The sequence below is a fragment of the Anastrepha ludens genome, chromosome 4 (assembly GCF_028408465.1).
Source record: "Anastrepha ludens isolate Willacy chromosome 4, idAnaLude1.1, whole genome shotgun sequence".
NCBI lineage: Eukaryota > Metazoa > Arthropoda > Insecta > Diptera > Tephritidae > Anastrepha > Anastrepha ludens.
Genome location: NC_071500.1, coordinates 41,499,512 through 41,519,976, shown reverse-complemented (window position 1 = coordinate 41,519,976; position 20,465 = coordinate 41,499,512). Strand labels below are relative to the sequence as shown.

At 38.3% G+C, this 20,465-nt stretch overlaps 2 protein-coding genes across 3 annotated transcripts in view; both read left to right on the top strand.

Annotated features, from left to right (window-relative positions):
- Positions 1-3,763, top strand: part of LOC128861804 (putative per-hexamer repeat protein 5) — a 38,749-nt gene extending 34,986 nt beyond the window's left edge. The window contains exons 2-3 of the mRNA XM_054100180.1: positions 2,696-3,649; positions 3,693-3,763. Of these exons, the coding sequence (XP_053956155.1) occupies positions 2,696-3,649; positions 3,693-3,763 (1,025 nt within the window). The remainder of the gene's footprint in view (positions 1-2,695; positions 3,650-3,692) is intronic.
- LOC128862076 (SCY1-like protein 2) overlaps positions 2,692-20,465 on the top strand; it is an 82,350-nt gene continuing 64,576 nt past the window's right edge. For both annotated transcript variants that reach the window (XM_054100488.1, XM_054100487.1), the window contains exons 1-4: positions 2,692-4,005; positions 7,355-7,480; positions 7,602-7,700; positions 16,514-16,669. In XM_054100488.1, the coding sequence (XP_053956463.1) occupies positions 3,826-4,005; positions 7,355-7,480; positions 7,602-7,700; positions 16,514-16,669 (561 nt within the window). In that variant the 5' untranslated portion in view covers positions 2,692-3,825. The remainder of the gene's footprint in view (positions 4,006-7,354; positions 7,481-7,601; positions 7,701-16,513; positions 16,670-20,465) is intronic.

The following is a 20,465-nucleotide window of genomic DNA, read 5'->3' as shown; positions in this document are numbered from 1 at the left end:
ATGATGCTGTCCATCGTAGTAGTTTGCTTGTGCATAGCCTATTGACTATTTATTATAATAGTGATAGATAAGTTTTCGCAGCCCTTCAAGCTCAGATGTTTATTGAATTGATTGTTGCCTTTTTATACAAGTTAAATGCCTACTTCTTCTTACTTATGCGATTTTGGCCGAGCTTAACAAAGCGCGTAAGTCGTTTCTTTCTCGTGCTAACTGGCGCTAGTTGGACACATCAAGTGAAAAAAAGACCTTCTCCACCCAATCTTTCCAACGCAGAGAAGGTCTTCCTCTTTCTCTGCCGGGGTGTATGCATCTATTCGGACGGCATAACCCAACCAACGTAGCCGCTGGATCTTTATTCGCTGCGCTATGTCTATGTCGTCATAAAGCTCATCGTTCCACCGCCTGCGATATTTGCCGTTGCCAGCGTGCAAAAGTCCAAAAATCTTGCGCAGAATCTTTCTTTCAAACACTCCAAACGTCGCTTCATCGGATGTTGTTATCGTCCGCGCTTCTGCGCCATACGTTAAGACCGATATGATGAGAGCCTTGTAGAGTGTTAGTTTTGTTCGTCGAGAGAGGGCTTTACTACTCAATTGCCTACTTAGTACAAAGTAACACTTGCTGGCAAGGGAGATTCTACGTTGGATTTCCAGGCTGACATTGTTATCAGTCTGAATACTGGTTCCTTAATGAACGAAGCCTTTTACAACCTTGGTATCAGAACGGTGCCTAAAACCATAGGTGCCTATTTAGCTGAAAGAAATTATGAGAATTAAATTTCGCTTGCATTCTTTTATGCACTTAGTGTAATTTAGTGGATTTTTATGAGCAAATTAAATTATTTTATGTCTCAATTAACGGAAAACGCAAGATCAGTCATCTAATTTGTTTTTGAATAACTTTTTTACTGAATAAAAAAAAAAACATTTGGGTGATGAAAATATTTATTTAGACGTTTACACCCTTCAATTGCTTTTCTGTTTGCATACAGCAGCTGTACAGCAGCTGTCTAGTTCACAATTACAATTTACAATATGATTGACGTACAGCGTCATTTGCAAAAATTGTCAATCTTGCGATAAGGTGACTAATTTTGCGTCACCGTGTATAAGACCATATTCCTTAATTCCAGTAAGTGAAAGCAGGTGCAAAGTATGTAAAACGACTACATTAACAAAAGGCGCGATAGCCTTTGTATTGTAGTATGATCTACAATAAAATATGCATAATAATTCTATTTGACATTGTTAACAAGTATTTTTTCAGTATTTCATTTAATGCTAAAAGTTATAACATTTCGATATAAACAATGCTAATTTCCGTTTTATTTTTTCTCTTTTTCACTTGCCTAGATTTTTGATATACATTGTCCGGGTTTTTCTAAAGTGAAAAACAGTTGCAGATACAAAAAAATAAAACAAATTACAAATCACTGACGACAAGGAAACGACCACTGTCGCAAATTAATTTATGTCAATCATAATTAAATGTGAAATAACAACTTAAGCGAAGACGCACGCATAGCGAATAGAGGGCATCAGGTGTGAGAAGGAAGGACCGGAAATTAACAGCCGTAACTGTCAACATTTGATTTGATTAATTTCAATACAAACAGTAACAATAAATGTTGGGTAGAAGATAAAAAGGAAAGTGAGAGATCAAAGCTGACTGTTGTGCATGTTATATATGTGAATGCATAAGTACATACATACGTAAGTAAGTAAGTATGTGATATAGTGAACGTAACTATTTCTGCGGTAAATAAATGGAAGGAATTGCTATTTTTGAAATGGCTAACATTTATTGATGAGCTTACAATTACCCGAAAATTGTCTCAAAATTTTGAGCTTGATTCTCGCTGTCAACTATTGAAGCTATATACAGAACTGATAATGGTATTTCACTAGCATTCGAATACAAACGGAGTTCTCACAGGGAAGAAAATCAGCCTATAAATTGTATAAATTAATTGTTTTAAGAAGATTAACTAACCACAAGCCGAACAACAGCAATCGTAGTTAATGTAGCGGACGTAGGCTCACACACATACCTTAACAAAAGTTTCAAACTTCTGTTGCCAGCTTACAAAAGCAACCGACTAGTTATCTAGTGGTCAGATCGCATAGTAAAAGCTTTTCCATCCGATTCGAATAATTTAAAGCAGCGTTGACAAGCCGCAAGCGCTGAAATCTATTATCATTTTGGGCGCATTTGCAGAGCTGTATGCATTGTTCGCCCTCAACTGACAAGCCAGCCGCGACAAATTCAATATTGCTGCCGTTGTTTGAAGTTTATTAAATTGATTGACCGTAACTAATTGGACAACCAAGTGAACACATGCCAACGGCAATCAGAGCAAACATCATCAATAACCACAACTGTAGAGCTGTATAAACAGCTACGAAATCCCACCTGCGGGCGCGCACAATACAGTGAAAATAACAAAAACACAAAACATAGTTGCGAAAATTCTCAATTTTATACGCACATAACAACACTACCACAACCAGCCATAGAGGTAAACGAATATTCATATATACGCACACATACACAGCAAACAAATACAAAAGTATACCAACAATAATAATTTGAATAACTCGTAGGCGTATACGTAATTATACACACACCCCCAAAAACACGCACATTGCTTAATGATCACGATATTTCGTTCAGTGTTGGGGTATAATTTAATTAGCCAAAATAGCGCAACGTTGGAAACAGCTCAAGCAGCATATACTCAACCAGCAGCAACATAGGGCGGCGCAACTTGACGAGCCGCCGCAGCAGCAACAACAACAGCCGCTGCAGCCGCAAACAGTTTCGCAATCACAACAACAACCGCAGAAAGCGAATCTGCAACAACAGCAATTGCTGCCAAAGGTCAAGACGCAGCAGGCGCTAGAGCAAGTTGCCGCTCAGCAATACCAGCAACAGCAACAGCAGTCAAAGCAGTCACCACTGACAACGTGCGTGGTGACTGCAGTTACAGCTGCAGCTGTAACAACAAGCGTCATATCGACATTTAATCCCGTTAACCCCACGACAGCAACAATTACAACGGCGGCCAGAGTCTTTTCCCGTTACGACAGCATCGAGGAGCTGCATCAGCGTACCAGCAGAAGTGGAAGCGCAATTGGAATAGTGCCAGTGGTTGCGGCGCAGGGTGCACAAGGTGCGCGTGGTAGTATAGTAGCCGCAACTGGAGTGGGAGTGGGATCCAGCGCTGGAATTGGCAGTGGAGTTGGCACAGGAGGTTTGTATGCAACCGCAGGTGCGCGTAATGTACCAGTAGCAGGTAGCGGTAATGGCATTGGTGTGCGTATAGCAGGTTCGCGGAGTGGTAGTATAGGAGCTGGTTTAGATGATCATCGGACAGTGTTAAGTCCCAGTGGTACAGGAACAGTATCGGCGACTAATCAGCAATTAAGCAGGGGTAGTGTGAATGGCTATACAACGGCAGCAGCAACAGCAGTTGGTGGCGGAGGTGTTAGTGGTGGCATTGGCATTGGTGGAAGTGGCAGTGGGAGCAGCGGCGGTACACAATTGATTGGCGGTGCTACGTCGACGGTACGGGGGAGGCTTTCAATTAGCTCACCATCAGGTGCAACTGCAACAGCTGGAACAGGAACAGCACAAGGCGCCATATTGGGTGTGAATGATTTCCCTGGCTCGGGACTTTTAATTGTTGGTAGCGGTGTTGGTGTTGCTAGCAGTGGTGGTGGGGCAGGAGTTGGCCAGGGAAGTGTTGGAACGGGTGCAGTGAGCGGCGGTGCACCCAAACGGCAGGGCAGCTTTTCGAATGTTTTCTTGAAGTTGATCGATGGTATGCCCGCCGGTACAATGTTTTCGAAATTCAAGAGTGCCAATACGGCATCGACATCATTGCAAAATATCACCGATGCGAATCCCATTAGCCAGTACTTTGAGATTGGTAAGCAGGTGGCATGTGCGGGCCCCGAACTGGTGTGGCGAATACATGACGGCTACCGGAAAAGTGATGGCAAGGTGAGTTGAAAAGAAAATTTAATAACTAAATATTAATTGTTACATCCAATACACTTATGTGCTACTTACTTTATACTTTCTACAATATTAGCATGGAAGATCGCTCTGTATTTTTTAATAAATATCTAAACAAATTTTAATAAATATCTCCTGTCAATTCTTTCGAGCTTTCCATTAATATAAATGCCATACCTATTATTCCAACGGGTGCGACTTATCAATAAAATGAAAACGGTTCAATCATTTATCATTTCAAGGGACTTTCGATGGTAACCATCAATTATTCCAATGTTACTTCATATTTTCTAAACAAATTTTCATAGGCCAATTACTGAATTGCCTTCGATATCTTCTAAGAATTGTCATTTACCACTCTTCTCAAAACGGTGACCCCTTGTGACGAATCTCGCTCTCAAACGCTTCAGTGCACAGAAGAAAAAGGAAAACGGAAAAGGAAAACGATCAACAAAATTATTATTTGGTATCAGCTTCGGTCTGGTTTTGTGTCGTCTGAGAAGCACCATTCAGATGATTCGTGCCTCGTTTCGATATAATTTTCATAGCCTGCAAGTTGACTACAATCAGCCTATTCAACGACTGTGCACATCGTAATTTGATGGACATAAACAATTCCTTAATTAAATCTTATGCAGTGAAATTCTCAGAACAGACCATATAATGAATTACTTAAAAAGTTTGTTGTTGCGAGTGGGGAAATGGCGAATAGAAGATTTAAGGCCTATTTCAAGCGCGCCTAACATGAATGATCCACCATTTCGAATTTTGAAAAATTGTCTTCGTTTTCAGCGACCCCAGCAACCCCCATGTACCCAGTTTGAAGTTAATCCTATAAATTAAAAAAAAATTGTTCGTAATATTGGATCCACCATAAATTGTTTTAACTTTCTACATACGTCATTGAAACGATATTTTTTCAACTAGATTACCGGCTTTGTCTTTAAGGAATTTTTAATGGCCTTAAAACATTTTGTAAACGAAGTCCGTAAATGATCAGCAGCCTTAATCCATATTGCACAAATACGCCTCCCTCTTCGCTCCAACTTACGTTTCCATGACTTGTGCTTAACCGCGGCATGGCATCTTTAAAGTACTCAAGTACTCATACCGTCATTTTGGAGAGAGTCTTCAGTTTATAAATAAAATTAATAATTGGCGCGTACACTTCTGTTAGGTGTTTGGCCGAGCTCCTCCTCCTATTTGTGGTGTGCGTCTTGATGTTGTTCCACAAATGGAGGGACCTACAGTTTCAAGCCGACTCTGAACGGCAGATATTTTTATGAGGAGCTTTTTCATGGCAGAAATACACTCGGAGGTTTGCCATTGCCTGCCGAGGGGCGACCGCTATTAGAAAAATGTTTTTATTAATTTTGCTTTCACCGAGATTCGAACCAACCACCTCTCTGTGATTTCCGAATGGTAATCACGCACCAACCCATTCGGCTACGGCGGCCTTCAGTTTATACTTGTCCAAAATTTTGGAGGCATGTTTACCGCCAGTCAAAAAATTGATTTTGAGACCAGAAGAAGTTTCAGTCGGATGAGAATATAGAAATTGCATGAGTTATTCGCCGCACACCAGCCGCGATTTGTCGGCCACGAATCCAAAAAATCGTGGTTAAACAGAACGATTTTCTCAGGAAAACAATTTTTATCGAATCAGACCAGAATCTCATTACGATAGTACCTTGATATTGTTCTTCTACTTGATATTGTACTTCGTCTTCTTCTCAGAAACAAATTTCTTTTGAATTGAAAAATAAATCATGGGCATACCTTTCAGGTCCCGATAGGACTATTTTTGGTAAAGCTGATAAGAATAATTAAGTCTATTGACTACAGTTTTGATCGTAGCTGATAAAAACCAAGGGACTCAGTCTAAGACTGCATTTTTTCGGAATCTTCCTTAGAATATATTTGGCCTCAGAATTATCTTTTTCTTGCTGTCTCACCGCTGATTTATATTTTGCGCCCAATAATGAAAACACAAAAAAATAATAATGAAAATGGTTTCATTGCTTTTCAAAATATATCCTTTGGAAGTCAGTAAACTCCTGCATTCGCTTAAACCAATTTTCAATGCCCCTATGCCACTCTGGGGTGGATTCCTCCAAACCGAGCTGTTCAAGGATTTCTTTGGCGTTGAAAACCAAAATGCGAGGTTAATTTTATTCTTGACGCTCCTGAGCAAAAAACAAAAAACAAAAAAAAAAAACAATAAGATGCCAAATCAGGGCTGTAAGTCATATGACCCATTAATTCCAAACTTTGAATGCTCAAAAACTGTTTTGTGTTTCCCGAAAACTCATAGCTCAAAATAGTTGGTACTAATCAGAATTGACTTTAAGCTTCTCTGGTAGTACAGTTGCGACATGACCGGATTTTACAAAAAACAAAAAAAAACAGGCGGCCATTTGCTTTGCGACGCTTCTTAAGCGAACCAGTTTTGTTAAATTAAACTCGTCTTGGGACTTTTGTTGAATTAAACTCGTCCGGTTCATATGTGTAGAGATTCTGTTTCTTCAATATCTTTTACACCAATCGACACGAGGAATTTTTGGGCTATGCGGTAAATTATGCGGTAACCAACGAGAACAAATCTTCTTAAGGACCAAATGTTCATGAAATATTGAATGTACGCAGGTCCAATAATGCCCAAGGATGCCTCTATTTTGCAATACAACATGTGGCGATGTTGCATCATTAATTGGCGCACAGTATCGATTGTTTCTAGCACATTCATTCTGCAAGGATCAACAGCCCCGCTGGAACTCATTGTAGCGCTTCACAGTGGCTTAGAGCGGTGCTTGAACGCTAAAAGTCGAAATATGTTAATAAATGTACTTTAGTCTCGATAATCCACGTTAAAAATCGTAAAAAATCGTCCTACAAAATTTTTCCATCGTTTGGGCGAGATGAATTCTTCAACTCAGTGAAAAAAGAACAAATAAAGCTCGTACATAAGTGAAAGCCGTATATGCAATTTTACGCTAAAAACTACCAAACTTTTCAATAAAAATATCGAATTATATCTCTTCACAAGTAGTGTTGCAAAGGTGACCCTAATAAATGACAACCCTCGTACAGTCAGTGGCATTTTTGGTATTTGATACACCTCAAGGCTAATAGGGATTACGGTTGATGGTGAAGTACTCCTATTCCATACAGTTTGGTATAAATCATAAGTCATTTGCAGAAAGTTTAATTTAATATTTTCGATTGTTCTGACGTTCATTCATTGACTTCTCTATCCTAATTCTGACCAAAATGTTTATATTTAATGGATATTTCACATATATGAATGCTTTCAAATATTTTTTAATTTCTTTAGGCATGTTCGATATTCGTTTTCGAGAAAAAAATAGCAGAAAAGCTGCACAAACCGAGACGCAAGGAAACTGTAACGGAATTGCTGAAAAATTCTGTTAAAACAATGGAAAGATTTCGTCATCCAAAGGTGAGTTGGGATATTCTATGGCGTTTGCAAATTAGTTTGATTCACATTTATTTTGAGGTAGAAATTTAAGCGCAAAAATATAATGAGGTTAATAATTTTCAATTTGTCTTTCGATTTGTAGATTCTCCAAGTTTTGCACACAGTGGAAGAGTCGACGGATACACTGGCTTTTGCCGCTGAGCCTATTTTCGCCAGTCTCTCTAATATTTTAGCTTTTCATGTAAGTAAAAATAATAGAAAATATTATGGGTGTTACGTTTACATATTTACATATTTACTATATACATATGTGCAATTCATTATTGCAAGGAACCAGCAATATTTTGCTGTTTATTGATGTACGGTGATTATCACACAACCGAGAACAAATATTATTTTACTCTTAAATGTGAAGACAGTTATTTCATACGTTTGTATTGCTATTGCAATATTTATTCTTCCAATGTTACCGATAAGGCAATGCATCGATAGTTGTGTTACGTTAATAACTAATGCATGCGCTTCTTCCTTCACTGATATACTTCCGGGACCATATGTAAATTTACAGGGTGCACCACATTTTATGTCGGTATGAAAACATTCAATAACTTTGAAAAAAAAAAACTGATTTGTATAAGTGAGGTACAGTGCACTCGCGATAACTCGAACTAATTAAAACAGGCGCTGTTCGATTTATCGAATTTGTTCGACTTATCAATTGAGTGTGCTATGTTAAAAAAACAGTCATCGATATCGATTTTTCGATCGATTGTTGAAAATGAAAGCCAGTAGAAAATTTCTGTAGTATAGTTTCGTTATACGAATTACATTTTGGTCCATTGGCTGGATCAATGGTGTCACATTCGGCGGCATAAACATAGTTAAAATTAAACCATCCTCGGACTTTAATTCGATTTCGTTGGGATGTGATGGGGCATTATCAATTAGAAGAAGAGCCTTCTCAGGTAGTCCCCCATCTTTCAAATATTTTCTTACCTAAATATTAAAGTCATTTAATTTGGTTAAAAAAATTGTTTTAATGAATCTGGATTTTACCTGCGGCACGAACGAATTATGAAACCAGTCTTTGAAAATCGCCGAAGTCATCCAGGCTGATTTGGAATTTTTGTACTCCACCGGACAGTTCAAATTTTTGAAAACACGATGATTTCTTGCTTTGTCAATAACGAGAAGTTTAAGCTTATGGTTGCCGGTAGCGTTAGTGCAAGCCATACATTGCCTTATCTTTCTTTTTTATAAGACTTATGGTGGACTTGGCTACCCCATATTCCTTCGCTAGAGAAGTAACACTACGTCCACGTTTAATTTTGTTAAGGACTTCAGCCCTCTCTTTTAATGTTAAACACTTCAACCTTTTACGATCCATTACTCACGTGCACTGATACACTACAAATGACAAATTTAAAGCAATTTGGTCAATGCAATATGTTGTTTCCAGAAAACTAACGGGATATTAACGCCGAAATATTCATATGGACAATACACTAGTATACATATAATTTATATACATATACTATTACATATGTATCTATGTACAAAATGTACATGTTTGAAAAGAATGTGTGTACAAATAAATTTGTTTTTTTTTGTTCGAGTTATAGCGCTTTTTTATTGTTCGAGTTACAAAGAAGTCAATAGGGGAAAAAATGTGTTCGAGTTAGCACGTCGTTCGACTTAGCGGATATTCGAGTTACCGCGAGTGCACTGTATTTTTATTTGGTTTGGCTATTTACAATTTATTAAACTATTTTTTGAATAAAATATCAATCAAGTGGCCACCTTTATTAGCAATCACAAACTGCGATCTTTTTTCTGCGTTTGTTATCACCTTGTCAAGCATTTCGGGTTTTATAGCGTCGTTGCAATCGCGGTGTGGCATGGCGCACCGTCTTGTTGAAACTAGTAACCCTCTAAACCTTTCTCACGCATTTGCGGGCAGACATAATGAGCCAACATCCATCGATATCGGTTTACATCGGTAAAAGTATGGCCCAATGATGGGTTTAGCTCAAATACCGGCCCAAACACTTACTTTCCGGTCATGCAATGACGTTTCATGGATCTCGTGTGGATTCTCAGTTCCCCCAATGCCGCAATTTTGTTTACTCACGCTGCCAGAGAGGTTACATGCGCCTCGTCAGTCATTAAAATTTGCTTCCAAAAATTGGGTTCAATGTCAACCATTCGAGCGACTGTTTGACCGTATTCCATGCCACTTGAATGGTCTGTCGGCAATATTCTTTGTGTCAGTTGCACTTTATACGGAAACAAATTCACACCATCCTTAAAATACAGCGCATTGTGGTTTCACTGTGGTTTGGCGACGACCATATGACACAATTGGCTCCTGGGCAACACTCTCCCTCACTGCTTCAACAAGTTCATTGGAACGTCTTGGCCGTTGATGAACGGCATGTTGACGATCTCCTACTGATCCATGCTCAAAAAAATTCGACACCAAACGACGAATAGTATTGTCAGACAGTGCCTGTTTGCCGCGGTACTTTTTGCGCGTTCAGTTAGAACAATAGAACGGCTATTTTCGATACATAGTGTCACTATTTCAGCGCGTGGTTTCGGTGTGAAGCGATCCATGGCTGAAATTGTACTGAATTGTCGTATCGAAAACATGTATGTTGAAGTCGATCGGTTGGTAAATGACAAAGATATTCAGTGTTTACATACCAACATAAAAGATGGCGCACCCTGTAGCGAATTGAAAACTATCCATTCCATACAAAAATTTAGATTTTCATTTCTGACAACAAGATATAATAATGTTTTCAAATTTGCGAGGCTTAGCGAAACCAATTTGCTGTTTACAACCTTTTCTCACCTCTCGACCAATTTGTTGATGCCGTTCCGCCAAAATCGGCCGCTGCAAGGTCCGGAGAACGGCAGAACGGCTGAAGAACCTCGCATTTGAGCTCTTGGAGTGCAGCTTTGACGACTTGTGCAACATGGCGCCTGACATTGCGTGAAGAAGTATGGTTTGATCATGTCGATCAGTTCTTTTCAGTCGAATAGTCTCATTCACGCGGTGTAGCTGGACAATGTAGAGCTAATTGTTGACCGTGGCATTCTTTTCGAGCATTTCCCAGTGCACCATCCATCTTCTTTGAGTTAGATCCGGCTTGACTCTCGGTTGTGGCGTATCTCCTGGAGCCACCGACTGCTTCCTTTGCCTTTGATATATAGACACCATTTCCCATCTCCCGTGACAATTGGGTAAAAAAAGCGCTATTTATGACCGCATGTTGTTCGCTGGCGGGCGAGATGCTGAGAAACAATTTGAAGGTGGCTTTCCTTTTTTTTCGCTGAGCTCGTAAGGTACCCAGTCTCCCAATTTTTCGGTAAATCCCATTAAATGAAAGTGATTCATAATCATTTTATCCTCGCAGTTAATTTTTTCCGCCAATTCGAATAGTTACCTTTGCCAAAAAACAAACAAATCGTTGTAAAAAAAATATATATAAAAACGGTATGAACTTATTCTCCAACCCAATAATTTGTTTAAGAAATTTTAACGTGCAACAGGAATTCAAAACGCTAACCTTTTGGCGAACATTCAAGCTTATCTGTACCAATATACCTGAACCCCAATCATTGTCATATATAAACATAAGTGAGTGTATTACACGGGGAAAAGAAAGAGATTTTAAATTTATTAACATATACCGGCTATGAGCGGATTGCAGAACAAACCGACAAAGCGAACTTGAACTCTTTCGGCTAACAAAGGAAAACCCCGAGTCAAAAACTACACCGGACACGAAAATTCATTTACAGAGAAAAGACGAGCACTAGAATGTTATAAGTAGATACAATCGGATTTTGAGCTATAGCGAAAGTCATTCAAAAATATTAACCGATATTAAACAAAAATTTTCTTCGAATAAATTGTTTAAATCACTTTGTGATAACGCAATATCAGAGGAGTAGGTAATTCTGCTAAAATTTTTCAAATCATCTGCATAGAAGAGAAATTTGGAATCGCTTTTGAAAAAGCCATGTACTCAACGCCTTCTTGATGACCAAATGAGGTTAATTTAGCCAGGTTGGTAACCATAGAACGCGCGCAGACAAACCCATGTTGATGCTGCTGAATTACCAAATTCCCTTTAGAAAGAAGTTTATTGCTGCCACCAGATGTGCAGGTCAGAGTAATAAGTGCAACTTTCCAGAAGTCAATAAAATCGCATGTAGCGAGAGAATCAGCTAAAGGAATAAAATACAAATAAATGTGTTAAAGTAGATGTTTCTTTAGATATCCTTGAGTATTTTTTTTTTTCGATTTTCAAATTTTTTGTAAAACAACGATTTTTGCCAATGCCCAAAAACAAGTAATAAATTTAGAATCACTAACAAACAGTATTTTTAGTCAATCCTAATTTATTAATAACAATGAGAAGCAGGGTGATGATGAGTGGAGGTCCTTGAGATGTGCCATTGTATAGGGTTTTTCAGTAAGAGCGCTTCAACTTTTGAACTTTTTTGAATAAAACACAAACGGTTTGACTTTTTTAACTAATTTTTTTTGTATTATCGAGTTTGAACATATACATTTAAGTATGAAATTCGATTTCTTTTGCATGGCCACCGCGTGCACGTTTTACGAAGTCCAATCGTTGAACCCAATTTTCGACCACTCTTTTGCATAAATCGGCCGAAATTCCAGCAATTTCGCGTTCAATATTGCCTCTGAGCTCACAAATCGTCGCCGGCTTGTTACTGTAGACCAATGAATTCACATAACCCCAAAACGGGACGGCTTGTTAAATGGACCGTAAAATGGCCGTAATGCTCTTAAAGTAGCAGCAACAGAACGATTATTTTCATAAAAAATTTGCACGATTTGCAATTGTTGCTCAAGTGTGTAGCGTTCCATGATGAAATGTATACTAATGAAGCTTACAAATGACAAGCGAAAAATAAAAAATATTGCGTCGTTCGCCCTCCCTATCGGAAAAAAGTTGAAGCGCACCTATTGAACAACCCTATATAAGTACCCGCGAATGTTGCTTGAAAATTGGTTGCTGACTCCAATAATTTTTTATAATAATTATAATTATTTGTTTATTTTACATTTAATGGATAATGCGTTTAGTGACTTTGAGAACTTCTGTCCAAATTACAAATTATTCCTCTTAACAGTGAGAACAGCATTTCAAGAATTTGAGCTATTCAAAAACACCTCCCTTCGAAAACACCTCCTTTGCACTAACTCCATCCATAACGAATAGAAAGATTTTTTAGTTTTATAACTGTAGCCTAACTCTAGAGTTATTTATACCAACGGTTTAATATTAGATTAACTTAACCTTAGCTTTCGACTGACAGACCAATGAGATACTTTTCAAGCAGTATTTGCAGTTACGACATAACAACATAGCTGATCAACCTTCCTCTCACCCTGCAATCATTATTGCTATCCACCTCGATAGTTAAGCGGTAATTAAATTACTCATCGATATCAGCGATATACTTCTTTGTTTGCCTAGCAGACCTAAGTTTTATGTGAATCCAAGAGACTTTAAGATTTTTTAAACTTACAAACTGGTTTTAGTTTTAAAAGTCTGGAAAAGCACAAACTAAGATTAAGCAAAGGTATAAAAATGAGCCTATTGTGCCTCTTTATTCATCGCTAAAATATTTTATGATTGAATTTGCTCGGAATATTTCCAAAACTTGTTTTATAAGATTGTATCTATTTTCTCTCCCTATACCGCCCAGTAGGCACCTAATGAATTTTTAACTTTGTGTAATGGTTTCAAAAAGTTAGCTTTACCATCGTAAATTTGTATATATTCGTTGTTACGAGTATACGAGTATGTGCTTATACACATGTGTAATATACATATATATGTATGTATATGCATAAGCGACCAGTCAGCCAGGCATACCTGGTGGCCGGTTTCATGTGGCACATTGTGACAGACAAAGTTTTCACATTTTGGCTTACATCGAACACAAATGCTGGGGTTACTCTACCGCAGCAATTTTGCTAGTTCAGTGCTGTGCACGCCCACGGATCGCCTTCGCCACAATACATGTTCGTACTTGATGTATTTTCAGCGTTGGTTTTCACGTCAAGCCGCCTGTGTTTGGCGTACATACATATTTATACACCACAGGTTGCAAAGCCGTTGACACTGCCCTGTGATATGTGACAGCGTATAGGGTTAAATTTGAGTTTGTTGCGTATAGTAAATATGCATGTATATGGTTTGAATATAAAGGGTGGGCTATATAGAGGGAATGAAAAACAAATATTTTTCGGTACATTGTTGGTTTATTTGAAAGAGCGAACATTCCCATTATTTATGAAACGAGATTTCATTCATGTCGATACCTCGGCTGGCCTCGCTGTAGCGCACCCTCATAACCAGTTTTCCATAATTGTGGCGACAACTTCTAGCTCTATCTCACGAAAAGCGTGCTCGATGTTTGCCTCAAGCGCCTGAATCGTTAATGGACTCTTCGCATAACATCGGTTCTGCACAGCACCCACACAAAAAATTTAACGGCGTCAAATCTTATTTCCATGGCAGCCAGTTGGCATCGCCAAGACGGCTGATAACTCGGTTACTGAGCTTGACGCGCAATCCTTCTGAAACTAAAGAATTATGACTATTTACGGCTACAAAAATCGTTTTTCATTCGTCTGTAGTGCCCACCGTTGGCCCAAGCGACATCTCCGCACCAAACTCTCTCCCTCTGGAAATGTATTGGCTTCTCGATGATCACATTCAGAATTTCCGATCACCAAATCATAGTTAAGAGAAGAGAATCATAGCGGCTTAGAGAAGATAATTTGTGGTCCATTTCCAGCAATATTTCCAAACGTTTCTCAAGCATAAAGCATGATTAATTTCGTTCCGCAAAGATATGGTTTTCACTGACCAAATAACATATGAAAAAAGCGACTTTATGGACCAGTCTGTATGTTCCCACGACGTATATGTATTTGCAGTATGGCGTTGCTCGCCATTAACTGTCTGTTGCTTTGCTAGTGGAAGGGGTGTTTAGTGCATTTCTGGGGAAATTGATACACCGCAGTTTGACCAGCACACACCACACCTCCCCTAACCGCAATCTACATTTGATTACTTGTGGGCAAATGTGTGTATTATTATGCATATAACTTGCTACCACTTGACTTTTCTGGGCTGTGGTGTCGAAAGTAGTTCCCAATTGGCTTACACTAGCGAATTACTACTTTTTCTCTACGAAAAATATATATCGTATTTTCTGACGATAATATTGCCTATTGGTAACACTTCAGAAAGTAACTTTAGTGGAACGATTTAATATTTCTGTAAATAATTTGGTTGAAAGAAATGAAAGAGGTATTTCAAATTGTCGTCAAACAATGGCGAACAATTCGAACAGTAAAATGCTTCACCAAAACCTACACGTGAAATATTCTCAATACAGATGGTCTTTTTCAAATTATAGCATCATCATCATTATTCTTTGCTGAATAACCCTGCTCTAGTCTTCGCCTGCTGCAGCCTATGCCTGGAATTATCTTGGTCTCCCATGCCCGAAACCACAAAAAACCTAAGCCTTCATCTACGCCGTCAATCATCTGAGCGGCAGGCAGTCCCTTTTTCTCTGTCGGTGGTACTTTCTAAAGAGTGGGGTGGGTAGTCGGTATTCGGCTGTAATATGTGACTTATTGTGGTTATTACAAACGGGTGCACGTTCGATTTTTCGAGTTTACGGTTGCAGCGCTTCCAACATTCGCCTTTATCACATATCGCGCCAAAGACCTCTGTTCACAAAGATCATTTATAAATAGATTTACATTAATTGATCCACATTGTTTCTGACAGAGTCCGATGAAGCTGAAAAGGCGCTCTAGTTTTGGATCCATTTATTTTCAAGAGCATATTTTTTGTTGCTCTTTCTATACCTTCTAAGGCTTCTTTCCAACTAGGCAGTGAGGATGTAATACTGCTCATGTCGCCCACGTAAGCCAGCAACTAAACCGATTTAAATGAAATAGTTCCCTTTGTGTTTACGCCTGAATCTCTGATAACCTTTTCAAGGGCAATATTAAGTAGTAGAAATGAGAAACCATCCTCTTGCGGAAGTCCGTTCATGGTGTCGAACTCTTGTGACAGATCGCCTGGAACTCTCACGCCTTTGCTTGCATTGTGCATAGTCGATTATCGGCAATACAGGGCTCGGCCATCTCTGAGAAGAGCTGATTTCGAATTATGCTCCTGTAAGCTGCTTTGAAATCTATGAAGAGGTGAGACGTCGTCATGTCGTACTCACGAGACTTTTCCAATATCCGTCTTAGTACGAAAAATTTGTCAATCGTGGATTTTACTTCTTGAACACCGGCCTTGCAGCTAATGCATTCAGCATGCGGTTTAAGTCGAGCGTTTGAGTTTTTTTTTGTGGAAAATATATTTTTATAGCAATTAATGCGTAATCCCGTCTCTGTTTGCATTGCTAAAACTCTGGCAGCGCTTGATATTGTCTTACGAAATTTCTTTATCCCGAGTTGTCAAGTGGGTAGCAGTGATAATTAACATTTTTTGTTAGATTAGCAAATCTGGGTTTACCGTGTTCTGAAAGTGATAACAACTATGGAATTTTGTGTATTTAAATATGTGGTTAAGCCTAAACTGAAGAAATTTATTCAATTTGGCTCGCTTTTAATATCAGAACCCAGTATAATTGTAATCGTATACAAGTACATAAACATATAGTAACGGTTGTTTCAAAGCATGCAATTTTAGCTGATTACGCTAGAGCATCGCTGAAAGCGCATCATAGCTACAATTCAGTGGAAAATGTTGTGCATTTAATTTCCTTTACTTAAAGCCCAGAATGGCTAGCAGTGACTATTTACGGAATAAAAAATTAGAAATAAGTAAGATTAAGTAAATATATTTTATAATATAAATATGTATGTATGTATATACATACATACAACGCATGTCTGTATTTGGAACTTTCTAACTCTGTTTGACTTTCTCTTAATCGAATATATTTGCCATTCTGCATTATTTCCAGGAATCAAAAACTTATGAAAACATTGCCATGGCATCGAATGCAGCAGGCACCGGCCCACAGAACTATCAACAGCAAGGTACAGCAATTCCACAACGGCCAGCTCATGCGAAGGAGTATAATTTTTTAGATATCGAATTCAAATATGGTTTTCTGCAGGTGAGTATGTACGGTTATAATGACTTGGTTTGTACGACATACAGTCACTCACACCTTATTTGATATAGACACGATTATTTTGTATAGTGTTCTATATTTCATAATACGTTGTGAAAATGGAAAAACAGGGTATGAAGATATTTTATTTATTTTGTTTGATTTCATTTTTCAACACAGAATATAAAAAGTGTTCACTCATTTCATTCCGTTGAAAATAAAAATAAAGAAATAGAGAAAATTCACGTCACAGCTTAAATGATGCAGTTAAAACGAGCAACTATTTATTTTCCATATAAAAGGTCTGCCATCTGATGCAAATAAGTTTATCTTCATCTCGCCTATAAAAAATACGGTCCTCCAAAATGCTGGAGTTTTACTTCTATCCCTTGCACTTACGAGAGGTTTCTTACGGGCTTCCATTACCATTTAAATTTGCTTCCCTCAGTACTCTGCGAATAGTTTGCGGATGGTAAGTCTTACATAAATCCTTTTCGACAATCCCATCTAACTCTGGGGAGCTTTTTGCTTGGATTTTTCTTCACAGTTGTTTTTGTATTCTGTTGTCCCTTATTTACCACACGAAATGTACAATTAAAAATTCTACAAAGCGCCATTTTTCAGCTATTTTACTATGCGATATTACTTTTTTGAAATGCTCCAAAAGCAACTCACGTTTATATCTCGAAGTACGCGGTCCAATGGCTTAAAAAAAAGTGCGTGGCCCGTAGTACACATAACAGAAGTGAAACTTTCAAGGCAGACAAAGAAAGAGAAAGAGACCCGAGAGAGAATGAGAGATAGAGAAAGAATATATATCTAAATAAATTCAGAACATTTGCAGAGAATACAAACAGACAAAATTTACAAAAACTGGAGAAGGGTCGACCGGTGTAGGTAAACGCCGGACACAAACCGTGGCAACAACGCGCAGTACTCCGAGCGTTTATCACCCGTACAAACGCAGCGATTCCAGACCCGCAGCAACGGCACAAATTACCGCAAGGCAATACCAACAAATCCGACGCCGGAATGGATAGCACTTTATAGTACGCACAAGCACTGGCCAGGAAACGGAAATAAGCGCCAAAAAGTAAGCACAAAAAAAACGCCCCAAGGAAATATAACGACAAAAAGTAGGCACCAAAAATATATTTCCTACAAGCTTGCACCAACAAACAAGCGCCAAAAAGTAGGCAGTGTTATTGCTCACTAGAAATTAGCAACCACAAAGAAAAACTCAGGAAAAATAGCCTAAAGTATATCTAAGCTATATGTATATAAGGTATAGCCCTCTCTCTCCTTTTCCTCTACGTTACATCTTTTTTCTCTCTCGTGGAACGAAAATGTCCAAAACGTTGCATGGCCTTTAAATTTTACTCTTTATTCCCGCTCGTCCATCGACGCCTAAGAAGTTGCACTTCAAAAGCCTACATAATATTTAATACTGCTTTATGTCAAACGCACTCTACAAACTCTCGCATACTAAGAATACAAATTTAAGCTGCGGTGTGAATTCTCTGTATGTTTGGATTTTTTCTTTTTTGTTACAATGAAATGAGCGAATACTTGTTTGTAGTATTTATGAATATACTTATTGACCACTTTACAACAAAATCGTATCTGTATCAAATAAGGTGTGAATGACTGTAAGTATGCACATGTATGAGTGTATGAAATTAGAAATGTAGGCAATATTTGAAGTTGGTAATGGTCTACATTTTAGTTTACTTAATTAGTTATGGCTGAGCGCACAATTTTGTCCATAAAGGAGGAAAATAAATTCCAGAACATCTTCACAAAGTCATCAACAGATTTACCAGCGTTAGTTTGAATGTATATTCATTAAAGTAAAGGGCCTACATTTTATGAAGAAGAAGTGATTGAAAATTGCCCAGTGTTCTCGTTTAGAAAAGCCGATTTGGGTTACCGTACACTTTTCCCAATCCATTTTTCCCAAAAGTCATTTTTCCCAAAACTTTTGTTCCCAATAAAATAACTCCCCAACCAATTTTCTCAAAAACAATTTTCCCAATTCAATTAAAATTCTATTTTTCCCAAACTTGTTTTTTTTGCGTATAATTCCTTTTCGCGTGGGCGGCCTTCGGCCGCGCTTCAAAAAAGTAACCCTCATCAGTCCAACTCCGGCTACGGAATCCACCGTATTTTTGTGTAGAACTCCTTTTCGCGTGGGCGGCCTTCGACCGCGCTTCAAAAAAATAACCCTCATCAGTCCAACTCCGGCTACGCAATCCACCGTATTTTTGTGTAGAACTCCTTTTCGCGTGGGCGGCCTTCGGCCGCGCTTCAAAAAAATAACCCTCATCAGTCCAGCTCCGGCTACGCAATCCACCGTATTTTTGCGTAGAACAAAAGTTTTGGGAAAAATGACTTTTGGGAAAAAAGTCTTGGGAAAAACAGTTTGGATGAAAAAATTTGCCTTTGGGAAAAGTAAGTATTGGGAAAAAAATTTTGGGAAGAATGGATTGGAAAAAATGGTCGGCAACGGCCGAATTTGTTTTATGAAACATTTTATGAAGTTTAAGCATATTTGGAATTTTCACTCCGATTTTTATTTTTCAAACCTTAACTTATTTATGGTTTAAATACATAAACGCCATCTTCCGAAGTGAAATTATTCTTTATGGGGATTTCGTTTGCGCAGGAAAAAAAAAACCTAGTCTCTGCTGGCTATTTTGTGCTAAGATTACCGCAGTATCTAGGGATAGCGTTTTAATAGTGTTAGATTTTGTTCTTGCATATGACTATTTTAGAACATAGTTAGTTATAGACGTCTCCTTGTTTCGCTAATAGTTTTGCCTTTGATGGATTTATTCTTCTTCAGAATTAATAAATTTATATAATTGTTCCAATTGCATTAGATTGATTAGATTCCAATTTATGAATTATGTTAGGTCTGCAAGCAGATGGGAGTCACTAGGGGCCAAATCTTGTGAATACGCCTGATGCTAAGAAATGAATTTTCTTTTTCTTCTTGATTGACCCTATAACCGCTTATGCGTCGTTTCTTTTTCGTGCTGACCGGCACCAATTGGAAACACGAAGTGAAGCCAAGCTCTTATCCATCTGATTTTTCCAACGCAGAACTCTGCTACCACCAGCTGGCACCACATCGAATACATTCAGAGCCGGAGCGTTTGTTTCCATTCGGACGACTTGACCCAGCCAGAGAAGCCGCTGGATCTTTATTCGCTGCGCTCCTTTTTCTATAGCCTTCAAAAATTTTCCGCAGAATCTTTCTCTCAAACTCATTAGATACTGCCATCATCCATATTTTACGACGGGCCTTATAGAGTGTTAATTTTGTTCGTCGAGAGAGCGCTTTACTACTTAGTCCAAAGTAGCACTTGTTGACAAGAGAGATTGAATTTTAGCCATTGCTAAAATGTTCTCGCGACACCGTGGATTGTACTGGTAAAAATAATTATTTTCATTTGCAAACTGGGTTTTTTACGATTTTTTTAATTTTTTCATTCAGCTAACTTAAAAGCTTAAAATAATATTCAGCATTTATTGTTTTACCAGTTTGCAAGAACTCGTTTTGTAGCCGAAGAACCAGGTTAACACTACTCTTTAGGCTTTTGTTTTGATGTAGGATCATGGTGATAGAGCCAAGTCTCATCCATAGTGTTGAATCATTGCACAAAATCTACTTTAGCCTTTCGAAAACCCTCTAAATGAAAGTCGTGTTTCATTGTTGTTTCATGTGACAGCCCAATACTTGAGTCAAAATATTTCTTTCATCGCTCAATGAGGTGCCTAGGTCTTCCGCTTAAAC